This window comes from Pavona decussata, unplaced genomic scaffold, assembly GCF_977016875.1.
Source record: "Pavona decussata unplaced genomic scaffold, jaPavDecu1.1 SCAFFOLD_40, whole genome shotgun sequence".
Lineage (NCBI taxonomy): Eukaryota > Metazoa > Cnidaria > Anthozoa > Scleractinia > Agariciidae > Pavona > Pavona decussata.
Window position 1 is genome coordinate 803,159 of NW_028145462.1, and position 21,842 is coordinate 825,000.

At 39.5% G+C, this 21,842-nt stretch overlaps 1 protein-coding gene, 2 long non-coding RNA genes and 1 pseudogene across 4 annotated transcripts in view; 1 reads left to right on the forward strand and 3 right to left on the reverse strand.

Moving 5' to 3' along the window:
- Window positions 1-21,842, forward strand: part of LOC146483053 (uncharacterized) — a 258,284-nt gene that overhangs the window by 143,907 nt on the left and 92,535 nt on the right. The gene's annotated exons all lie outside the window — the stretch shown is intronic.
- The window catches only part of LOC146483060 (uncharacterized), a 286,304-nt gene that overhangs the window by 95,977 nt on the left and 168,485 nt on the right, over window positions 1-21,842 (reverse strand). The window lies entirely within an intron of this gene.
- LOC146483066 (uncharacterized) lies at window positions 3,766-5,569 on the reverse strand (annotated as a pseudogene).
- On the reverse strand, window positions 10,130-14,269 carry LOC146483067 (uncharacterized). The gene is made up of 2 exons (XM_085106177.1): window positions 12,632-14,269; window positions 10,130-10,501 (listed from the first exon to the last, which is right to left on the reverse strand). Exons 1-2 carry the CDS (start codon window positions 14,267-14,269, stop codon window positions 10,130-10,132), a joined length of 2,010 nt encoding a protein of 669 aa, XP_084962303.1.

Sequence of the window (21,842 nt, forward strand, 5' to 3'; positions counted from 1 at the left end):
CCCCATGATACTTCCCCTTTAAAGGATCTTCTAATTTTCTACGTTTAACGACAGTGCCTACAATTAACGAAGTATTTTTGCATACTTTGTGACTATGCGGAAAAAGCTTATCTTAGTATGGGCTAATGGAATCCCGAAAGATAATTTGGGGTAGCGGGGTATTTTTTTGTAAGATAATTAAGCAACCATCATACAACATCATACAAAGAAATGTATGGCATTTTTTTCCAAATTTAGTTTTATTATCTCTAAAAAATGCATGGTTACCCCCAGTTTTCTTTTTGGATACCAAGAAACATACTTGCGTACATCGGTAAGACACGTTGCTTGATCTTATTTCCTGTTCATAAATTTCTCTTCACATAAATTTTCACGAAAACCCGTTTTTTCTTTCATTCACTCAGCCAAGGTAATAGATGATTAAAATTGGAGCGAAAATCATTAAAGTTTTCTCACACCAACCACGTGACTTGGTTGTGATCCCATTGTCACCCGAACATTGCCGATTCCTAGAAACCATGTTGACCTTTCTGAGAATAATCTTGTACAAGGCAATACACTGGCATCGCATCTGTTTCACTTCATGGCTTCTCAGTGAAGAAAAAAAAACTGCGGGTGTTCATATCAGCCTTGCTCAGTTCACTCATATGGTTACAACTTTACAGTCTGTGCATGAAATGTTGATGTGTGATAGTTCAGATGTTATTGAACGCAAGTGTAGCCGCTGGGATGAAACTGTTTCAGAAATCATTTACACAGTATTTCGGTAAAGACAGCGAGGAATCTTTAACATCCTACTACACAGCAGGTTGTCAGAGGAGCAGTCTATGAAGTTGACAGTAAAGAAAATATTTCAATCTTGAGAATAATACTTCAAAACAAATATACCAGTAAACCTTTATTGTACCAACAAAAACTGTTCAGTTTACAAACTGGTATGAGTTGTTAAATTACTCGATATAATGATAGTAGGTTTGGCAGAACTTCAATGTTTGTCAACTCAAACAAACACTACAGTTTTCCTAAACTCTCTTGAGTGCTGACATGACCTTTCCCTAGACTAGTGTTGACTTAAGGCCAATATCAGTGTTCATTAGTATACACAGTAATTACACAAGATTATAAACCAGTAAATACACTTCAATAAAAGTTAATATTTCTGACCAGTGGTTTAATTACATCAATTTAAGAATCGTTTTTGTTTCAACAGAAATGAGATCATGTGGTCTCAAAATTCTTTTCAGCTCTTAAGAAAGCCACATTACTCAATTAAATGATTCTCTTGCTATAAACTGTATTTACAAGCACCAGTCATTAGTGATAACTGTATAAGTAAGTACATTTTTTGTGGAGAATAAATAAAAGAACATAAGAGTCCACAAATTATATTTAACAACGCGTGTTGGATATGAGATGATAGATAGCCAAGGGTGTGCGTATCCAACAAGCACGAGTGGAATAATTGTCTTATTAAAAATAATCAAGAAATACTGCTAGATTTTGCTGATTTCGCATTGCAAGAATTATTACAAGACAATTTAATGGTCTAGTCTATTTCTTGAGCATGGTATAATGGCTCATATACCATGGCCGCTATAATGGCTCATATACTATGGCCGCTAAGCCAATCAAATAGCTCGAATTAAATTATACAATGATCCAGTTTTTAATAAAATATAAATTTTATATCAACTGCATGGACATGTATTTTGAAATCGAATCATTAACACCCAAGGATCTGGTTCAATTGTCCCACAATGCAGGTATATTTTCATTATACAAATTATCCTGGCCAAATTGTTTGGAACGGAGGCCTTACTTGGGCTGATATGCAGACATGATTTTACTCCTATGCATTCTCTCTCCAATGCAATGGGGATGAAGAAAGACAAATTAACAAGTGTAAATCCTCAACATTGAACCGAGAGGGAGGGGGAGATTATGTTAATGAGCGACTTGTGGGAAAGATGTCGATGTTGTTGAAGCAAAGTAAAATGGGAAAAATTGCCAAAACAGTCAAGTGTCGCTAATGTCTTATTGGCCAGGATAATAGTTGCATGTGGAGCTGTCAATCTAGTCCTGGGAAACTTTTTCACTAATCATACTTGTAAGCAGATGAAAATCAACTATAATTTAAACAATACTTCAAATTACTTTAAGTAAGGAAAATAATTTATCAGTTTCCATGAAAATAGTTTGTCAAAAATATAATCATTTATCAGGATCAAGATAGCTTAAAGAGAAAGAGCTTTAAGAAATGAGAAATTCCGGTATCCTTTGCCATATAACATGTAAAAAACAAGGGCAGCTAATTAAAAGTTGTGCTCCTTGATTCGTTATTTTCAAGGCTCAAATTTTCAAGGCAGCAAATTTAAATAACTTATTAAACGTTTTAAAAAAAAACCTTTGAACATCTACAACAACTAAGGCCAGGCAAACTTTATAAAATAAAAAGGTTCTAACTATAAACCTTAATTGCCATCTCACCATTCTAATAAGATTAATAACTGGATTACACTGAGTGTGAAGATGACTCGGGGAGAATTCTTTTGGGACTATGCTGTAATAGGAATGCAAGGAGTAGATAGGAATAGGCAAAATGGCATTCTTTGCAGAAATAAATTCTGTGTATTCCTTTATTCCTGATATCGAAACACAATAAGAATAGTGCACTTGTCATCGGCTTCCCCGAGGGGGGGGGGACCCCGGGCTGATATGGGGACTTTGCAAATTGTGTATTTCAAAGTTCTTGTATTTCCCCACCCGTGCGGGATTTTTTTCTTGCAAAGTCCCCAGTATTTGGCGAACCCAACTGGATTTGAAGATGCACTTCAGAACTTTATTTGGGTTCTTTAAACAGTCGGCAAACACTTGGACTTTGCATTCTGATGAAAACTGAACTTTAATTATTTTTTCTCGAATACTCCATAAGTTGCTATAAATCACTCCTCTTACTGTACATGCACAGTATGGTGAAAATTTCAACTTTTCATTCAGTCCTGAATTCCCCAGAATCTGTTTTCAATCTATCCGGACTGATGAAGAACAAGGGAAAACACACTATCATGCATGATGGTTCATTGCTGCTTCTAAACACAACGTCCTTAAGTTTCCTGAGTACTCTGAACAATTGCTGTGATGCTTCAGAAATTAACATTCTTGCGAATATTTTAAAAAAATCAACTTTTTCTATCCTTAACAATTTAACAGACCGCTTCTATTATATCACTAACAAAAGACGACCTGTTGACCATTAACAGTGACCTCTATAAACAATAATATATACACAGAGGAATTTTAAAGTTGCCTATGCCTACAAATACGTACAAATTTTTGACGGATGGTCTGTCTGATAGACAAAAAACAATGGATTTTAAAACATACCTCCTTGTTCTCCTCCGCCATCTTGCCATCGATCGAGCGAACAAAAATCGTCCCCAATCTCCTCTCAGTTGAACATAAGCGAAGTCCCCATATTTTCCCCGAGAGTAGGGCATTCAATAATCTAAGTCCCCACATTTCCCCCACCACAAGGGACGAATTTTTGTTGCAAAGTCCCCATAAAGTCCCCGTAATTCCCCACATCAGCCCGGGGTCCCCCCCCTCGGGGAAGCCGATGACAAGTGCATAACCAGAATTGTTCTAAAAGAATACACCCTCAATATTAAAACCTACACTCTTTAAATGATATTGAATTATACATTACAAGCTTTAAGAAAAAAAAAAACAAAAGTTAAAACATCAGTAAACGTAGTTACTGTTACAGTCGAAAGCTAAGCAGTAATGGCTGTCTTCATAGTCACCTGATAATCCTGAATTCTCGCGAAGAAAATTAAAATGAGTTAATTTTTTTCATGAAACTTCCTTCGTTTTAGTTTTCAGTAAAAAAAATGTTGATTTGTGTTTCAGAATCACTAACTCTAAAGAACAATTACCTTGCCATTACGGTCACCTTTAACAGTCACAGCAATGTGACCCTCTATGCTCACTGTAATACCGGTTATATAAAAATTATTCTCTTCAGTTACTACTATTCTCCTCACGAACTCACCATCTGTAGTGTATATTGCCACACACAGGTGCTTTGTTCCTCGTTCCCATCAAGCGACGACAACAAATTCACCAGATGGATGACATGCAATACGCCTGTACTCATCTTCTTTGGTGTTAATGTTGAATTTGCGCTGCTGTTTACCATCTTCGGTGAATATGAACACACAGGAACCATCCAGTGTCATGATCTGGCCATCAGGACCAGCAATGACAATATCACATGCAAGCTTCAGTATCCCCTCTCCGAAACTGCGTACATATCTCCCCTCATGGTCGTACACATGCACAGTCGTCCTTCCTGTCAGTACCAGCACTTTGTTATTGGTGACTGCCAGTCTGCCCCAGCTCTCTCCCCTCACAGGAAACTTGTGTAGTAGGTCAGCGGTATGACTGAATAACTGAACTTCCCACTTAGCGACTTAGCCCCATACCTCCCAGACAAGACCAATACAAAGATGTTGCTATTGTTCATATCAGTGGCGAACTCGAAAACATGTAAGCCCGTCTTAGTGTAATTACTTTCAGGGTGAAATTGGAGAACAAACTTTCCGCTGGTGTCAAACACTTTCACATTTTCATCCGAATTGTCTGCTATAATAAACTGTCCATCTGCGTTTGTAGCGATACCCCGAGGATACTTCAGTTTGTGCTCCTCTTCGCCAAATGACCATGGTGTGACACAGGAGTGCTCCATACCTTGTTTTTGCAACACTTTAAACACTCTTCCATCACCGAGCGGATCCACTTTCTCTTCCCCAGTATCAACACAACGCCAGTTGTTTGCGGACAGCTGGTTGTTGCCAAAACTGACCATCAGAATAACATCGTAGATGGTGCGATTCACATGACAAGTGGCGGAAATAATCGCCCTTCCTTCTTCTTTTCCAAACCGAGCCCGGAAGCCTCCTTTAAGCTCGACAGTAAAACATTCCTTAACAGCAGACAGACTGTGTAGCTCTTCAATGCACACTCTACACGCTGCTAATGCGACCTCGGGATTGTCTACTGTCTCCAATATTGTCGACATTACTCGATATTGCATGGCCAGTACGCGATCAGACAATTCCAAAGCTTCATTAGCGAATGCTTCTGTCGCTTTTCTGCGGGCATCTTTGAATCTGTCTTTTGCATTGGCAAGCGCCCTCGTAGCTGACTCATCCAGGTCAGTAAGCTCCAGTCTTCTCATTCCTTTTGCCAGAGAAACTGCTTCAGCACTAGCTGTTCCAGCTGCTGCCTCTTCCTTTATCGTTCCGTGCTCCCTTTTGCGCCTTGCCTTACCAAACACTTCATACAACAACTCGATTCCTTCTTTAAAGAAGCTGATGCTTGCTAACAAATCTTTTCTTGCCAAGCCCTTCAACTGCGACTTGATATCGTCGATTTCACGCACGATTAAGCCGCGGAATTTCTGATCTGTTACGTCGCCATCCTTCAACTTTTCTGCTGCTTTATCCCTTCCTTTATTCACGAGCAAGCCGATGGTGGCTTTAAACACAGCCGTTATTATTGAGGACATCACAGCTAAAGAGAAAGCCTTACAATGCTAACAGTTGTATTCTATGAGCGAACAGAGCTTGTTAATAATTAGCTTGTTTGTTGTGTAATTTCCGTTTTGTGAGTTCAGAAGATATAGGATCGTGTTGCAGTTCAGTTTTCCCGTCGTTTTCGAAATAGACAGACACATTTTTTAGAAAGAGTGAAAGAATCAAAGCGTTTATTTAAGGTACAGGAGAGGAGAAAGGGTTTTTACGTAATTCCATCAAGCCATTAAATTTATATATCAAGAAAGAAGAACTGGTCTGTTGGAGTTCTAGTAAATGCTTTCTCGTTCTTATCAACATTAGAGTTCAAGTTATCTCGAGCTCCGCCCGCTACAGTAAAAACTCTTTCTCATGCAACTCAGCTGTGTACGTAACTTACGTCTGGAAAAAAAACAGTGGTTAGAAAAAATGAATTCAGACGATGACCTAGTCGATCTTGAAAGTGCTGAAGCCAGCCAACCATTAATGAAACGAAAACAGACCTTGAAAGTATCAAACACAATTGTGTCAAGATCAAAGGTCGTCCGCGCTTTGTCTCTGAAATTGTCTCGCCGATTCAACCAAACTAGCTAAGCTGCAAAGCGAAAGAATGTTTTTAGAAGCAAAAATGGACATCTTGATCGCAGCTCAATAAAGGCTCGATAAAGTATTAGACGACTTCGAAGTGAAACGTGTTGCGCAACAGAAATTTGAGATCTGGGAGCAAGAGCAAATCAAAGAATAACAGAGCTTAAGGTGATTCGACCCAGTTATTTTTTGGTGGTACCACCCTACTTTGAAGCTCTCTGGTATCCCCACCTTTACTTTTATCGTACGTCTAACACATAGAATGTATAACATATAGATCAATCTACAATAGAGCAAAAAAAGTTTGGCGATCGGAGTAAATGTCACGCGGTTATAGTGCCACGCCCCTTTGAGGTCTGAGTCGAAATTCTACTGTTGCCGGCTTTTTTTCGTGAGAATCTCTCGGCTACACAGAGTGCGCATTAGTGCCTTGCGCTGAACAAAGTTTCAACAAAATCACAAAGACCCAATTCGAGAAATTTAGCGCTTTCCAAATTTAGGTCATAATTTATGTAAAAATGATAAGCAAACTTTAAACGATTATATTTAATAAACTATGAGATTTATTCCTTTAGTTTGGGGATCTTTATAACAGGTGGACCCTTGCACGTCAGCAGAAAGCTTTAGGGTCTTGTAAATTCGCCCGATTTTGAGCAATGCAAACATATAGAAATTATAGTTTTAGCTATTTGTTGACGCTTGTCAACGTTTCAGAGTCCTCCTCACAAAAAAAGCATTTTCTTAAAAAGTCGTAGTTTTTTTTCCTTCAAATTTTTTCAGGGCTACAATTGATTAACTAACTACCCGGATTCTGAATTTCATGGTCATTGAAAAACTGTGACATTATCTTCTATAAGCCCAAACTTGAGTAAACATTGAAGATTTTTAGCGTTTTGGCTGAGATTGTGCTTTGGGAGTTTTCTATTGTTTCGAGTCTGTCATGCTACAGCATTCTTGTTCAGCACGCGTGCAATGACCACGTTTGGCTGACTCCCGAATGCTTTCATTGGACAGTAAGTTCTTAAAAACAAAAAAAGAATTTTCGAAAAAGAGTGAATATTTGCCGAGAAATTGGGACGTAAGCGATTTCCACCGGAAGTTAAATTTTACTTTGATTGACAGCATATTGCTGCTGGTGTAACCACCCGCAATCTCGTTCCCAGAGCCCGCGTTGCCCTTATCCAGCGGAACGGGCAACGGACGCTGTCTCCACAGCGGTCAAATGAGTGCGCATGCTCGTCACGCGTGAACAATCTTACTCGGCAAAATGGCGGCTTTTTTAAAATTTCCATTGCTTGTTCTCATTTCGCGTGGATAAGCCCAAATCAAAATAGCTAAGGTTGCCGCTTTCAGGAAAGGTTCCTTCGAACTTGCTCCATCACATATCTTATTCAACCAAAAAAATATTTTGGTAACAGGTGTGAATTTGGCGATTTCGTAATCGATTCACGATTGAATCACAAATCCCCGGCGCATGCGCACTCATTTTGCCGCTGTGTGGACGCTGTCCGCGTTCTTGGTGCTGACCAAAAGAAAAGCGGGCTCTGGGAACGAGATTGAACCACCCGTTGCGATATTTGCGCGAACGGTCTTTCTATAGTCTTGAATCCCTCACGTTCTCGCACTTCGAATATCCTATATTTAGTGGAAGAACTTGCGTTTGTTCGAGTACAAAAAGACAAAAGCTTTAAGCTACACTTTAAAGTAGGTTCAGGTCTTAAAATCTTCCAGCGAAGCGAATATTTGGAGACGCGCTTGTTAATGTTTCAATTCGCGAGTCCGTGAATCGCGCTTCATGAGCTTCCTTTTTTTTTTTTTGCGACTGAACGTTATCAGATCACTTGTGTGCGGGTGCGTAAAACTTATAGGTCTCGGCAAGCGGAAAAAAAACTAAAAAGCAATTGAAAAATAACGCTAAGAATCATGTCCTATGTCTTGATCTTTTCTCACGCCGCCCGTCGCTATAAGAGTAAAGGGAAAGCCGCCGCTTTTGCTTGTAGCGTTTTTACAAAGACTTACTGTATTACGTTAATTTCCAAAGCGTTAAACGGAGTTAGCTCTTTTAAGGACTGCCCACTTTAATGCCCCCCCCCCCCCCCACGCCATCACACCTACTATTGTTACTGTCCATACGTTCTGCGCATCGCGAGATACTCGGGTTTCCTATGGGTGGTGCATACTAATACAGGAATATTTTTGCGCGGTTTAAAACTTTAAGGAGAAGGCAGAACTTAGCAAATGCTTGGTAGATTTGATCATTAGAGATGCACATGAGAAGGTTGCGCATTCTGGTCGCGGCATCACTTTAGGCACTCTTAGAAGTCGATATTGGATCATAAACGCCAATTCTGTTGTGAGGCACTTCATTTCTAAATGCGTGACTGGTCGGCGGCTTCGTGGTGTAGTTGGTGAGCAAAGGATGGCCGATCTTCCCAAAGAAAGGATTGCCCCAGCACCTCCATTCACTTACTGTGGCGTCGACTACTTTGGCCCATTCTACATCAAAGAGGGACGAAAGGAATTGAAGCGTTATGGTGCGTTATTTACCTGTTTATCTAGCCGAGCTGTGCATTTAGAGACGGCGAACTCTCTGGAAACAGATTGCTTTCTAAATTCCTTGCGACATTTTATAGCAAGAAGAGGGCCTGTGCGTGAAATCAGATCCGATCAAGGAACAAATATTACCGGAGCAGAGAAAGAATTGCAAAGAGCGTTATCAGAGATGGACAACAACGCAATCCAGAGAAGTTTATGCACGGAATTCAAAGCTGATTGGGTGCAATGGAAGCAAAACCCACCGCCTGCGTCGCATATGGGTGGCGTCTGGGAACGAAAAATACGCTCAGTCCGCTCAATCTTTACCGCCTTAATGCCAGAACATGGTGGAGAATAAAAATAAGAGTCCACAAATTATATTTGACAATTATCCCACGAACGCGCGTTGGATATGAGATGATAGTTAGCCGAGTTGGCTATAATCGTCTCATATCCAACAAGCGTGAGTGGAATAATATTGTTTTATTAAAAACAATCAAGAAATACTGCTGGATTTTGCTGATTCCGCGTTGCAAGAATAATTCTTATTATAAGACAATTTAATGGTGTCTATTTCTTGGTCATGGCATAATGGCTCATAATAACCACGGCCCCTGAGCCAATCAAATCGCTTGACTTGCATTGTACAATGATCCAGTTATGAATAAAATATAAATTTTATATCAAATGCATGGACATGTATTTTGAAATCAAATTATTAACACCCAAGGATCTGATTCAATTGTCCCACAATGCAGGTATATTTTCATTATACAAATTATCCTGGAAAAATTGTTTGGAACGGAGGCCTTACTTGGGCAGATATGCAGACATGATTTTTCTCCTATGCATTCTCCCTCCATTCACAATGGCCACGAACAAAGACAAATCAACAAGTGTAAATCCTCAACATTGAACAGAGGGCGAGGGAGACATTACGTTAATGAGCGACTTATGGGGAAGATGTCGATGTTGTTGAAGCAAAGTAAAATGGGAAAAAAATTGCCAAAACAGTTAAGTGCCGCTAATGTCTTATTGGCCAGGATAATAGTTGCATGTGGATCTGTTAATCTAGTGTTGGGAAACTATTTCACTTACTCATGCTTGTAAGCAGATGAAGATCGACTATAATTTCAACAATACTTCAAATTACTTAATAGCAAAGGAAAATATTATTTATCAGGTTCCATGAAAATAGTTTGTCAAAAACTCAGTATAAATATACAAATAAACAATCAAAGTGTACATGTCTAGATCTACATCGCCAACAGGCAAAAGCAAAAAACCTGAGGCACTGTAAATTAATATAACTGTAGATACTTTAGCTTTCATGAAGGCATAAGGGATATAACGGTTAACCGTTTAACTTCCAGCAAAGACAGAAATAACCTCATTTAGGTCTATTTCATTGTGTTTGTGATCATGAATATGGATTACAGATAGCGAGGATAAAGTAACCTCCCATCAGACATAGTCTGAGTCTTAAGCCTCTTTATGCTGCTCAAAATCAACCCTGCAGCACACGTAGACACAGGGTATGTGAGAAGCGTCTTGACTGCTACGGCAATTCCAGGGTACAATTTTGGGATAGAAAAGTCCAGCGTTTTCACCAAGGTCTCGGGAATGCCATCTTCAACCAACAGCCCCTTATGACGCCACCTAGTAACTTCTCGTTTGAATTCATCAAACATAAAGGACATATGCATCAGCATGTCTTCACCATAGTGGTTATAGATGTCTTCCATACCATTTTCCGTCAGGTCTTGAAGATTTCCTGAAAGTTTAATTTTAATCACGTCGCTTCTCTGTGGAAACCGACATTCGGGTGTGAAAAAACACAATCCGTTGCTTTATAAATATTATTTCAAAGACACAAGCTGAGTTAAGTGACTTGAATTGATTAAAATTGTGTTTTTTATCAAATTATTATGTTTTATTTACTTGCTTTTTATTCATTTTATCTTATTTTCGAATTTTTCAGGTACGCACGTGCGTATGTGCGTACAGGTAGTTACGCCCCTGAAGATAGCTTAAAGGCTGGTTTCCATATGATCGCAGATCGCAGATCGCAATAAGTTCTGCGATCGTCTGCGATCATATGGAAACTACTTCTGCGATCGTCTGCGATCACGATCGCAGGATCGCAGACGATCGCAGAAGTAGTTTCCATATGATCGCAGACGATCGCAGACCTTATTGCGATCTGCGATCTGCGATCCGCGATCATATGGAAACCAGCCTTAAAGAAAAAGCGCTTTAAAAAATGAGAAATTCCAGCATCCTTTGCCATATAACAGGTACAAAACATGGGCAGCTAATGAAAAGTTGTGCTCCTTGATTCGTTATTTTCAAGGCTCCTCGATGAGTTTAAAATAACAGCAACATTACTGCATAGCAGCAAAATAACTAATCGTTTTTAAAAAAAATCTTTGAACATCTACAACAACTAAGGCCAGGCAAACTTTATAAAATAAAAGGGTTCTAACTATAAACCTTAATTGCCATCATGAACCATTCTAATAAGATTAATAGTGGCTTACGCTGAGTGTGAAGATGACTCGGGGAGCATTCTTTTGGGACTATTCTGTAATAGGAATACAAGGAGCAGATAGGAATAGGCAGAATTGCATTCTTTGAAGAAATAAAATTCTGTGTATTCCTTTATTCCTGAACCACAATAAGAATAACCAGAATTGGGGATTACAACCACGCGATCGTGAGAGCAAAAGAAATGAAGCCTAGGCTTTCTATTATGAAAGTTGCCGTAATAATTTTGAGGTTCTTCAATCCCGAGTACATCCATACATTCATCTCTATAGCAAACCAGCCGTGAACTGCTACTAAGCCATAGTTCGCGGGAAAAGATACAGGGAAATGTATGGAAAGTTCAAAACACGACTGGACGCTTTCTGGCTCAGCTTACATCCCTCCAATTTTTTTCCTAAAATCCTTTTCCTAGTACCAAAAGTTTCCAATTCATGAATATTTCAGAAGCGATGTTTTATGAAAATTATTTGACATCAGATTTCCATACAAACACTGTTATTTCAAGCCTGTTGCCTACTCGTCAAAATGGCGTCGAAAACCGTGATAAGGCCTATTTTACAGGGAGGCTGATGAATTTTGTTAAAAATAAGAATCGACACTCGGGATTGAAGAACTTCAAAATCATTACAGCTACTTTCATAGCAGAAAGCCTTGGCTTCATTTCTTTTGCTCTCACGATCGCGTGGTTGTAGTTCCGAGAAAGAGGAATTTAACACTCGTTTCTTTTGCTACTTGGTTATTAAATAAAAACCCAGCAGCGCAAATGAGACGTTCGGAAACGCGCTTCCGGTCCAGTGGAGCGGGAAACACACTTCCGGTCAGTATTCCAAGAAACGCGGTTGCTCAGCTCAAGATGGCGTATAACCATGGTAGGACCACAGGAAGGAATTAAATTTCACTTGAGGTATAAATTAATGTATTTTTATGTTATTTTATTTTTTTTTGTACTTACACTTGGAAATTTTGGGGGTCTTCGTTTTCGAGTTTTCGGGGTCTTAGAGTTTTAGGGTCTTAGGGTCTTCGTTTTAGAGGTCTTCGTTTTCGAGACACCCACCAGAATTGTTCTAAAAGAATACACCCTCAACATACCGACACTCTTTATGCTATTTTGAAACTTTTATGTTTTCGTCATCACAAATGATATTGAATTAAGCTTATACATTACAAGCTCTAAGAAAAAAAAAACAAAAGTTAAAACATCAGTAAACGTAGTTACTGTTACAGTCGAAAGCTAAGCAGTAATGGCTGTCTTCATAGTCACTTGATAATCCTAAATTGTCGCGAAGAAAAATCAGTTAATTGTTTTCATGAAACTTCCTTCGTTTTAGTTTTCACTAAAAAAATGTTGATTTTGTGTTTCAGAATCACTAACTCTAGAGAACAATTACCTTGCCATTATGGTAATCTGTAACAGCCACAGCAATGTGACCCTCCATGTTCACACTAATCCCGGTTATAGAAAAATAATTATTCTCCTCTTCAGCTACTACTATTCTCCTCACGAACTCACCATCTTTAGTGTATATTGCCACACACCGGTGGTCTGTTCCTCGTTCCCATCCAGCGACGACAACAAATTCACCAGATGGATGACATGCAATGCACCAGTAAGCATCTTCTTTGGTGTTAATGTTGAAATAACGCTGCTGTTTACCATCTTCGGTGAATATGAACACACAGGAACCATCCAGTGTCATGATCTGGCCATCAGGACCAGCAATGACATCGTGTGCAATCTTCAGTATCCCCTCTCCAAAGCTGTGTACATATCTCCCCTCATGCTCGTACACATGCACAGTCCCATATGTCAGTACCAGCACTTTGTTATTGGTGACTGCCAGTCTGCCCCAGACCCCTCCCCTCACAGGAAACTTGTGTAGTAGGTCAGCGGTATGACTGAATACCTGAACTTCCTGCTCAAACCCATAACTCCCCAGCCCGACCAGTATAAAGATGTTGCTATTGTTCACATCAGTGGCGACATCGTAAAGATGTAAGTCCTTCTCAGTGTAATTTATATATTCAGGGTGAAATTGGAGAACAAACTTTCCGCTGCTGTCAAACACTTTCACACTTTTATCCGAATCGTCTGTTATAATAAACTGTCCATCTGCGTTTGTAGCGATACCCATAGGATACTTCAGCTTGTCCTCCTCTTCACCCTCCTGACCAAATGACCATGGTGTGACACAGCAGTGCTCCATACCTTGTTTCTGCAACACTTTAGAAACTCTTTCATCAGAGAGCGGATCCACTTTCTCTTCCCCGATATCAACACAAGGCCAGTTGTTTGCAGACAGCTGTTTGTTGCCAAAACTGACCATCAGCATGACATCGTAGATGGTGCGATTTACATGACAAGTGGCGGAAATGATCGCCCCCCGTTCATCTTTACTAAACCAAGCCCAGAAGCCTCTTTTAAGCTCGACAGTAAAACATTCCTTAACAGCTGACAGACTGTGTAGCTCTTCAATGCACACTCTACACGCTGCAAATGCGTCCTTGGGATTGTCTACTGTCTCCAATATTGTCGACATTACTCGATATTGCATGGCCAGTACGCGATCAGACAATTCCAAAGCTTCATTAGCGAATGCTTCTGTCGCTTTTCTGCGGGCATCTTTGAATCTGTCTTTTGCATTGGCAAGCGCCCTCGTAGCTGACTCATCCAGGTCAGTAAGCTCCAGTCTTCTCATTCCTTTTGCTAGAGAAACTGCTTCAGCACTAGCTGTTCCAGCTGCTGCTTCTTCCTTTATCGTGCTGTGCTCCCTTCTGCGCCTTGCCTTATCAAACACTTCATACAGCAATTCGATTCCTTCTTTAAAGAAACTGATACTTGCTAACAAATCTTTTCTTGCTAAGCCCTTCAACTGCGACTTGATATCGTCGATTTCACGCACGATCAAGCCACGGAATTTCTGATCTGTTACGTCGCCATCCTTCAATTTTTCTGCTGCTTTATCCCTTCCTTTATTCACGAGCAAGCCGATGGTGGCTTTAAACACAGCCGTTATTATTGAGGACATCACAGCTAAAGAGAAAGCCTAACAATGCTAACCGGTTGTATTCTATGAGCGAACAGAGCTTGTTAATGATTAGCTTGTCTGTTGAGTAATTTCCGTTTTTTGAGTTCAGAAGATATAGGATCGTGTTGCAGTTCAGTTTTCCCGTCGTTTTCGAAAGAGTGAAAGAATCAAAGCGTTTATTTAAGGTACAGGAGAGGAGAAAGAGTTTTTACGCAATTCCATCAAGCCATTAAATTTATATGTCAAGAAAGAAGGACTGGTCTGTTGGAGTTCTAGTAAATGCTTTCTCGTTCTTATCAACATTGGAGTTCAAGTTATCTCGATCTCCGCCCGCTACAGTAAAAACTCTTTCTCACGCAACACAGCTGTGTACGTAACTTACGTCGGGAAAAAAAACAGTGGTTAGAAAAAATGAATTCAGACGATGACCTAATCGATCTTGAAAGTGCTGAAGCCAGCCAACCATTAATGAAACGAAAACAGACCTTGAAAGTATCAAACACAATTGTATCAAGATCAAAGGTCGTCCGCGCTCTGTCTCTGAAATTGTCTCGCCGATTCAACCAATCCAGCTAAGCTGCAAAGCGAAAGAATGTTTTTAGAAGCAAAAATGGATATCTTGATCGCAGCTCAAGAACGGATCGATAAAGCATTAGACGACTTCGAAGTGAAACGTGTTGCGCAACAGAAATTTGAGATCTGGGAGCAAGAGCAAATCAAAGAATAACAGAGCTTAAGATGACTCGACCCAGTTATTTTTTGGTGGTACCACCCTACTTTGAAGCTCTCTAGTATCCCCACCTTTACTTTTATCGTAGGTCTAACACATAGAATGTATAACATATAGATCAATCTACAATATAGCAAAAAAAGTTAGGCGATCGGAGTAAATGTCACGCGGTTATAGTGCCACGCCCCTTTGAGGTCTGAGTCGAAATTCTGCTGTTGCCGGCTTTTTTTCGTGAGAATCTCTCGGCTACACAGAGTGCGCATTAGTGCCTTGCGCTGAACAAAGTTTCAACAAAATCACAAAGACCCAATTCGAGAAATTTAGCGCTTTCCAAATTTAGGTCATAATTTATGTAAAAATGATAAGCAAACTTTAAACGATTATATTTAATAAACTATGAGATTTATTCCTTTAGTTTGGGGATCTTTATAACAGGTGGACCCTTGCACGTCAGCAGAAAGCTTTAGGGTCTTGTAAATTCGCCCGATTTTGAGCAATGCAAACATATAGAAATTATAGTTTTAGCTATTTGTTGACGCTTGTCAACGTTTCAGAGTCCTCCTCACAAAAAAAGCATTTTCTTAAAAAGTCGTAGTTTTTTTTCCTTCAAATTTTTTCAGGGCTACAATTGATTAACTAACTACCCGGATTCTGAATTTCATGGTCATTGAAAAACTGTGACATTATCTTCTATAAGCCCAAACTTGAGTAAACATTGAAGATTTTTAGCGTTTTGGCTGAGATTGTGCTTTGGGAGTTTTCTATTGTTTCGAGTCTGTCATGCTACAGCATTCTTGTTCAGCACGCGTGCAATGACCACGTTTGGCTGACTCCCGAATGCTTTCATTGGACAGTAAGTTCTTAAAAACAAAAAAAGAATTTTCGAAAAAGAGTGAATATTTGCCGAGAAATTGGGACGTAAGCGATTTCCACCGGAAGTTAAATTTTACTTTGATTGACAGCATATTGCTGCTGGTGTAACCACCCGCAATCTCGTTCCCAGAGCCCGCGTTGCCCTTATCCAGCGGAACGGGCAACGGACGCGGTAGGTACATCATATATGGTAATTATTATGTCCTCACTTTTTATTTTGATAAGTATGTACCCACTTTTCATTTTAATAAGTATGTACCCAAATTCTTTTTGAAATCATTATGTCCCCAATGTAACTCTGTTACCCTGTTACCCTGTTACCTTGTTACTCTGTTACCTTCTTACCCTGTTACCTTGTTACCTTGTTACCTTGTTACTCTGTTACCTTGTTACCTTGTTACTCTGTTACCTTGTTACTCTGTTACCTTGTTACCTTGTTACTTTGTTACCTTGTTACCTTGTTACTTTGTTACCTTGTTACCTTGTTACCTTGTTACCTTGTTACCTTGTTACTCTGTTACCCTGTTAGCTTTTTACCTTGTTACCTTGTTACTCTGTTACCTTGTTACCTTGTTACCTTTTTACCCTGTTACCTTGTTACTCTGTTACCTTGTTACTCTGTTACCCTGTTACCTTGTTACCTTGTTACTCTGTTACCTTGTAACCATGTTACCTTGTTACTCTGTTACCTTGTTACTCTGTTACCCTGTTACTTTGTTACTCTGTTACCCTGTTACTTTGTTACCTTGTTACCTTGTAATTCTGTTACTGCGTTACTTTGTTACTCTGTAAAAACTAAAACTAATTTTTTATTTTTTTATTTTTTTTTAATTTAAAGCAAATTTTATTTACAGGGTACAACCTTTACACAACACACAGTAGTAATACGTAAACTACACTTACATTGATACTTGCGCAAACAATCTACACTACTAATACAATTTTACATGCACTAGTAAGGATGCATACATTACAATACAAACACTACTTAAATTAGGGTATATTAATAACATTGCTAATTTTATTACAGATAATCATTAACATCAGCAGCATATAAAATTAAAGTAAAAGATTCCATGTGCGATGAAAATTCGGGAGTGCTTTTTTAGCAACTGCAATTTCTTTAAGGATTTCAAGTTTTCCGGAAATGGACAAAAGAAAGGTTTGAAAATCCAAAACATCTCCGCGAAGGCTTGTGCAAAAAATGCAATATTTGGCTATTAATAAACAATAATTTAGGACTTGCCAATGCTTTGCGCTATCATGCCAGCCGTAGAGTATATGGCTTGTGGATAATGCTATTGTTTCATTTGTTTTTTGGTACCACCAGTCTTGAAACAGCATCCAGAAATCGATTGTTAGTGTACAATTTATTAGCAGGTGGTGCAACGTTTGTTCCTCTGCGTTGCATAAGTTACATATGGGGCTTTCTGAAATGCCGTCTCGATAAAGTGTAGCACGGGTTGGAAGAATGTTATGAATAACTTTATACTGGAACATTATTATTTTTACTTCATTTGTGACTGCAAATGGCATAAGATAAACTTTCTGGATGGAATTTTCTGTAAATCCGTGTCGTGGAATTTTGGTTTCAGCAGTGGGAGGAACGAAGATGAAGTTTAAAAGAGAGGAGTAAATAGAACTGGTTTTTAGGGTATTGACAGTGGTATCGTGTGTGACGTTCAAGGTAGGGTTTTTCGGGATAGATTTCCAATTTTTTGGGATTGCATTAACCAGGCCATAGTACGTGGTGAAAGGAACTTTTAAATTGAATGTTATTGCAAGTTCATGCAACTTCAAAAAATCCTGATTTTGGTGTAATAAATCGCTTATCTTGATGATGCCGGCGTCATACCACTTTTTATAAAAAACAGTTTTTTTTCCTACTAGAATTTTCCTATTATTCCACAGTATTTCGTTTTTAGGATTAGCTTTGGAATCGATGCCCGTTGAGATTTTGAACTCGCACCAAAAATCTAGCACTTTTTTATAAAATGTGGGAAGCTTATCATCAAGGTCTAGTATATCTGTTGTAAAGTTGCATTTTGTTAGAAAGGCGAGACCACCATATTTGTGCAAGAGCTGGTTAGGAATTATTTTCCAGGAGGCTTGAGACTCGTCTTGAATTCTGTTCACCCAAGTAATTTTGAGCGCTTTTTCCATGATCTTAAAATCGCACATTTTCAATCCTCCTTTTTCCTTTTCTCCAATTATGGTGTTTCTTTTGATCTTAGGGGGTTTTCCTGCCCAAATAAAGTTGAAAATTAGCTTATTTATTTCTTGAACGTAGTGATCTGGAACAGGGAGCACAGAGGCTGAGTAAATTAATTTGGATAACCCAATTGTTTTAACAATGTTAATCCTTCCATAAAGAGTTAGATTTCTCTGTTGCCAAGTATTCAGCGTTTTCTCAAGGTTAAGTATTTTTTCACCGAAGTTTAGCCTGTTAGCACTTTCTTGGTTGTGAGAAAAGAAAACACCGAGAGCGTTGATAGGTTCTTTTGGCCACTTAAAACCAAACGGTTCATCTGTTCTGTCTTTCCATTCACCTAACCACATTGCTTCGGTTTTAGTGGTGTTTATTTCTAGGCTAGAATGTTCTTTGAAAGCGTGTAACACTCTTAATAGACTGGTAACGGAGTCAAAGTCACGAACAAATACTGTTGTGTCGTCGGCATATTGACTTATTTTAAGCTCATGTTTGTTGACTTGGATACCTTTAACAGTGGGATCATTTTTTATATATCTAGATAGGAGTTCTATACCGAGAACGAAGAGGATGCCAGACAATGGACAACCTTGTTTGACTCCCCGCTGTAGGGAGAAAAAGGTTGAAGCATGACCGTTATTCAGAACACAGCTGGTGACATTATTATAGAAAATTTTTATCCAATTTTGAATGTCATGGCCGAAGTTGAAGAGCTGAAGTGTTCCCAGGAGGAAGCTCCAATCAATGGAATCAAACGCTTTTTTGAAATCCAAGAAAACGGCAATACCTTTTTGCTTTAGTTTATCTGCAAAATGTATCAAGTCGGAAATTAGCCTTACATTTTCACCGATGTAGCGGCCTTTAACATAACCTGTTTGATCGGGGTTTATTAAAGTTGGCAGGACTTTTTCAATTCTCTTGGCTATAACTTTAGTGAGAATCTTGTAGTCGACGTTCAAGAGAGAGATGGGCCTTAGATTTTCCAGAATAGTTTTATCCTTGGATTTTTTTGGGATAAGCGAGATTATTCCTCGTCTTTGGCTTATAGAAAGCATACCATGCTGAGAAGCGAAGTTGTAGCTGGCTAGTAGCTCATGACAGATGTCGGGCCAAAAGAATCGATAAAATTCAGCCGGAAAAACCATCAGTGCCCGGGGTTTTGTTATTGTCGAAGTCCTTGAGCGCATTTATGCATTCTTCTTCGCTTACTACTCCTTCGCAAGATTTTTTTTCTTCTTCGCTTAGTGCGGATACATTTTCTGGGTTAAAAAAAGGCGAGTTTTTGAAAATTTCGGGATTGATGTTGGTGGAACAGTATAACGACTCATAAAACTTTTTTTCTTCTTCTAAGATTTCGAACTGATCTTCTAAGTAACGATTTTCCCCGACTTTGAGTTTTGTGACTGATTTAATATCATGATGACGTTTTTCTAAGCTGTAGAAATACTTTGTGTTGCGTTCCCCTTCTTCGTGCCATCTCACTTTGCTTCTTAGAATTGCGCCTTTGGTTTTCGTTCACCAACTTTTTTTAAGACGTGATCTAGCACGTTGAAGTTCCAGTACGATGTTTTTGTTGTGCGGATTGAAAAACTAAAACTAATTACAACTTCTTTACAAGATTGCCGTGTGGGAGTCCGATACATCAGCTAACTTCTTGATATTTCGCTTGAAATGCTCAACGGATGAAGCATTTTTTAAGCTTTGGGCAAGTTATTCCATAACATGGCCCCACTGTAAGAAAAGCTTCGTTTGAAATAATTGGTGTTTGGCTTGTACAGGGACAGGCTTCCCTCGGAGTTTCTTAAGTTGTAAGCAGAGTGACGCTGAGAGAAAAGACTTCAGTGTAGATATTCTGGACCACGGTCTGTTATGGTTTTATACATCATTAATGGTTTTTGTTTCTTTCGCCGAAGAGATAGCCTCTCCCAGTCGAGGGTGGAGAGAAGGTGCTTTAAGCTCGCATCAAAGGGTAACTTAGTTATAACTCTGGCTGCAAGGTTGTATAAACTTTTGGAGCTTATCACTCAAGTAACCACTCAAAAATTATTCCCCAACGGGGCTGCAGTAATCAAAATGAGGCATAATTAAAGCGTGATAAATTTGGATTGCAGTTTCTTTGGATATAAAGTACCGCGCACGTTTTAGTGCGCTTATAGCTGAAGAGACTTTCTTGCAAATCTCTTCAACATGTTTACCCCAAGAGAGTTGGGCATCTATGGTAAGACCCAAAGATTTGGTCTCATCTACTCTCTTGATAATTTGGTCATCAATTCTGATTTCTACATCGTCACATTGGGCAGATAGTCTTTGTCTTGATCCAATAATCATTAGTTTTGTTTTAGCAACATTTATACTGAGCTGGTTCTTGCCGGACAATCTGCGAGCCAGCGAGCCAGCGAGCAATGCGAGGCATACGTGCGAGGCACTCAGGTTAGCCTAAAAAGCATTCCAGTTAGCCTAAATAGCACTCAGGTTAGCTTAAGTAGCTCCCCGGTTAGCTTAATGGTTAGCATTTATGTTGGGGGTTGTTCGTGCCTCGCAAGCGTCACATGTTTGGCTCGCATGGCTCGCATGGCTCGCATGGCTCGCACGTTTGGCTCGCATGCCTCGCACGTTTGGCTCGTTTGGCTTGCTGGCTAGCTTAAGTTCTGTTAACGTCTTAGCAGATAACGTAAGATTAGTGTTAGTGTCATCGGCAAACATTCTTACTCCTAGATCAGAGATACAACGACTAAAACCGGCTTCGCTCTACTGGCAAGCATTCCTGGGGGGGGGGGGGGGGGGGGTTAGAAACAGACGGGGATGCTCGTCGTTTCGCTTAGGGGTGTAAAATTTTGGCTTTTGGTCTCGCTTAGGGTGTTCCGCACAAAGCGCCAATATTTTAAGCCGCCAAGGTCTCGTTTAGGGTTCCGCGAAGAGAAACAGAAGTCAAATTTTCATTTGATGACATTGTGAACAATTACAGCTCTTTTAACATTAACTAGTTTTCTATTATGAAAGAAATGTGATGGTATATTTCCAGCCTGGTGAATGAATGAGAATGATGATTATTCCAGAAAGTGACGCAGGCATACTCGGAAAACAGCCTGAAGTTTTCCGAGAACTTCTTATGCGTATGCGAAATGGTCAGAGCACGCAATGCGACTGGCAAAAATTTTGCAAACAAACACCACAGTTCATCATCATTGACAACTTCAAAGATGTGTCTCTGTTGTTTTTCAACAAAGCAAGTGTAGCAAACTACAATTATGAAAAACTTAGCAACCTGGCAACACCAGTTGCTCACATATCTGCTGTTTATTCAGGGAGAAATGCAAAGGCCTCAACATCAGATGATGCTGAAGTTTTTGACGCTGTCATATTTCGCGCAACAGGAGCAGCTGTGATGCTAACATGTAACCTTTGGCAGGACGTTGGACTGTGTAATGGTGCATCTTGTGTTGTACTTGTCCTCATCTTCCCTCCTTTGCGCCCTCTCCTGTGTTTGCCTATTGCGGCGCTGGCGGGTTTTTAGCACTACACAGGACCACCTCTCCTGCATACACACCCTCATATTGTCCCAATACCACCACACTTATTTGAACGGGAAACTGAAGGCCAACGATTGTCAATACAGCAACTGCCATTTTGTTTAAGCTATGCAATTCAGACCATTCACACTTCGCAAGGTCAAACATTATCTACAGTCCAAGAAAAAGCCGAAAGACGTTACAGGATGTAGTTTTGTGACACTCTCTAGAGTTTGCTCTTTAGATAATGTA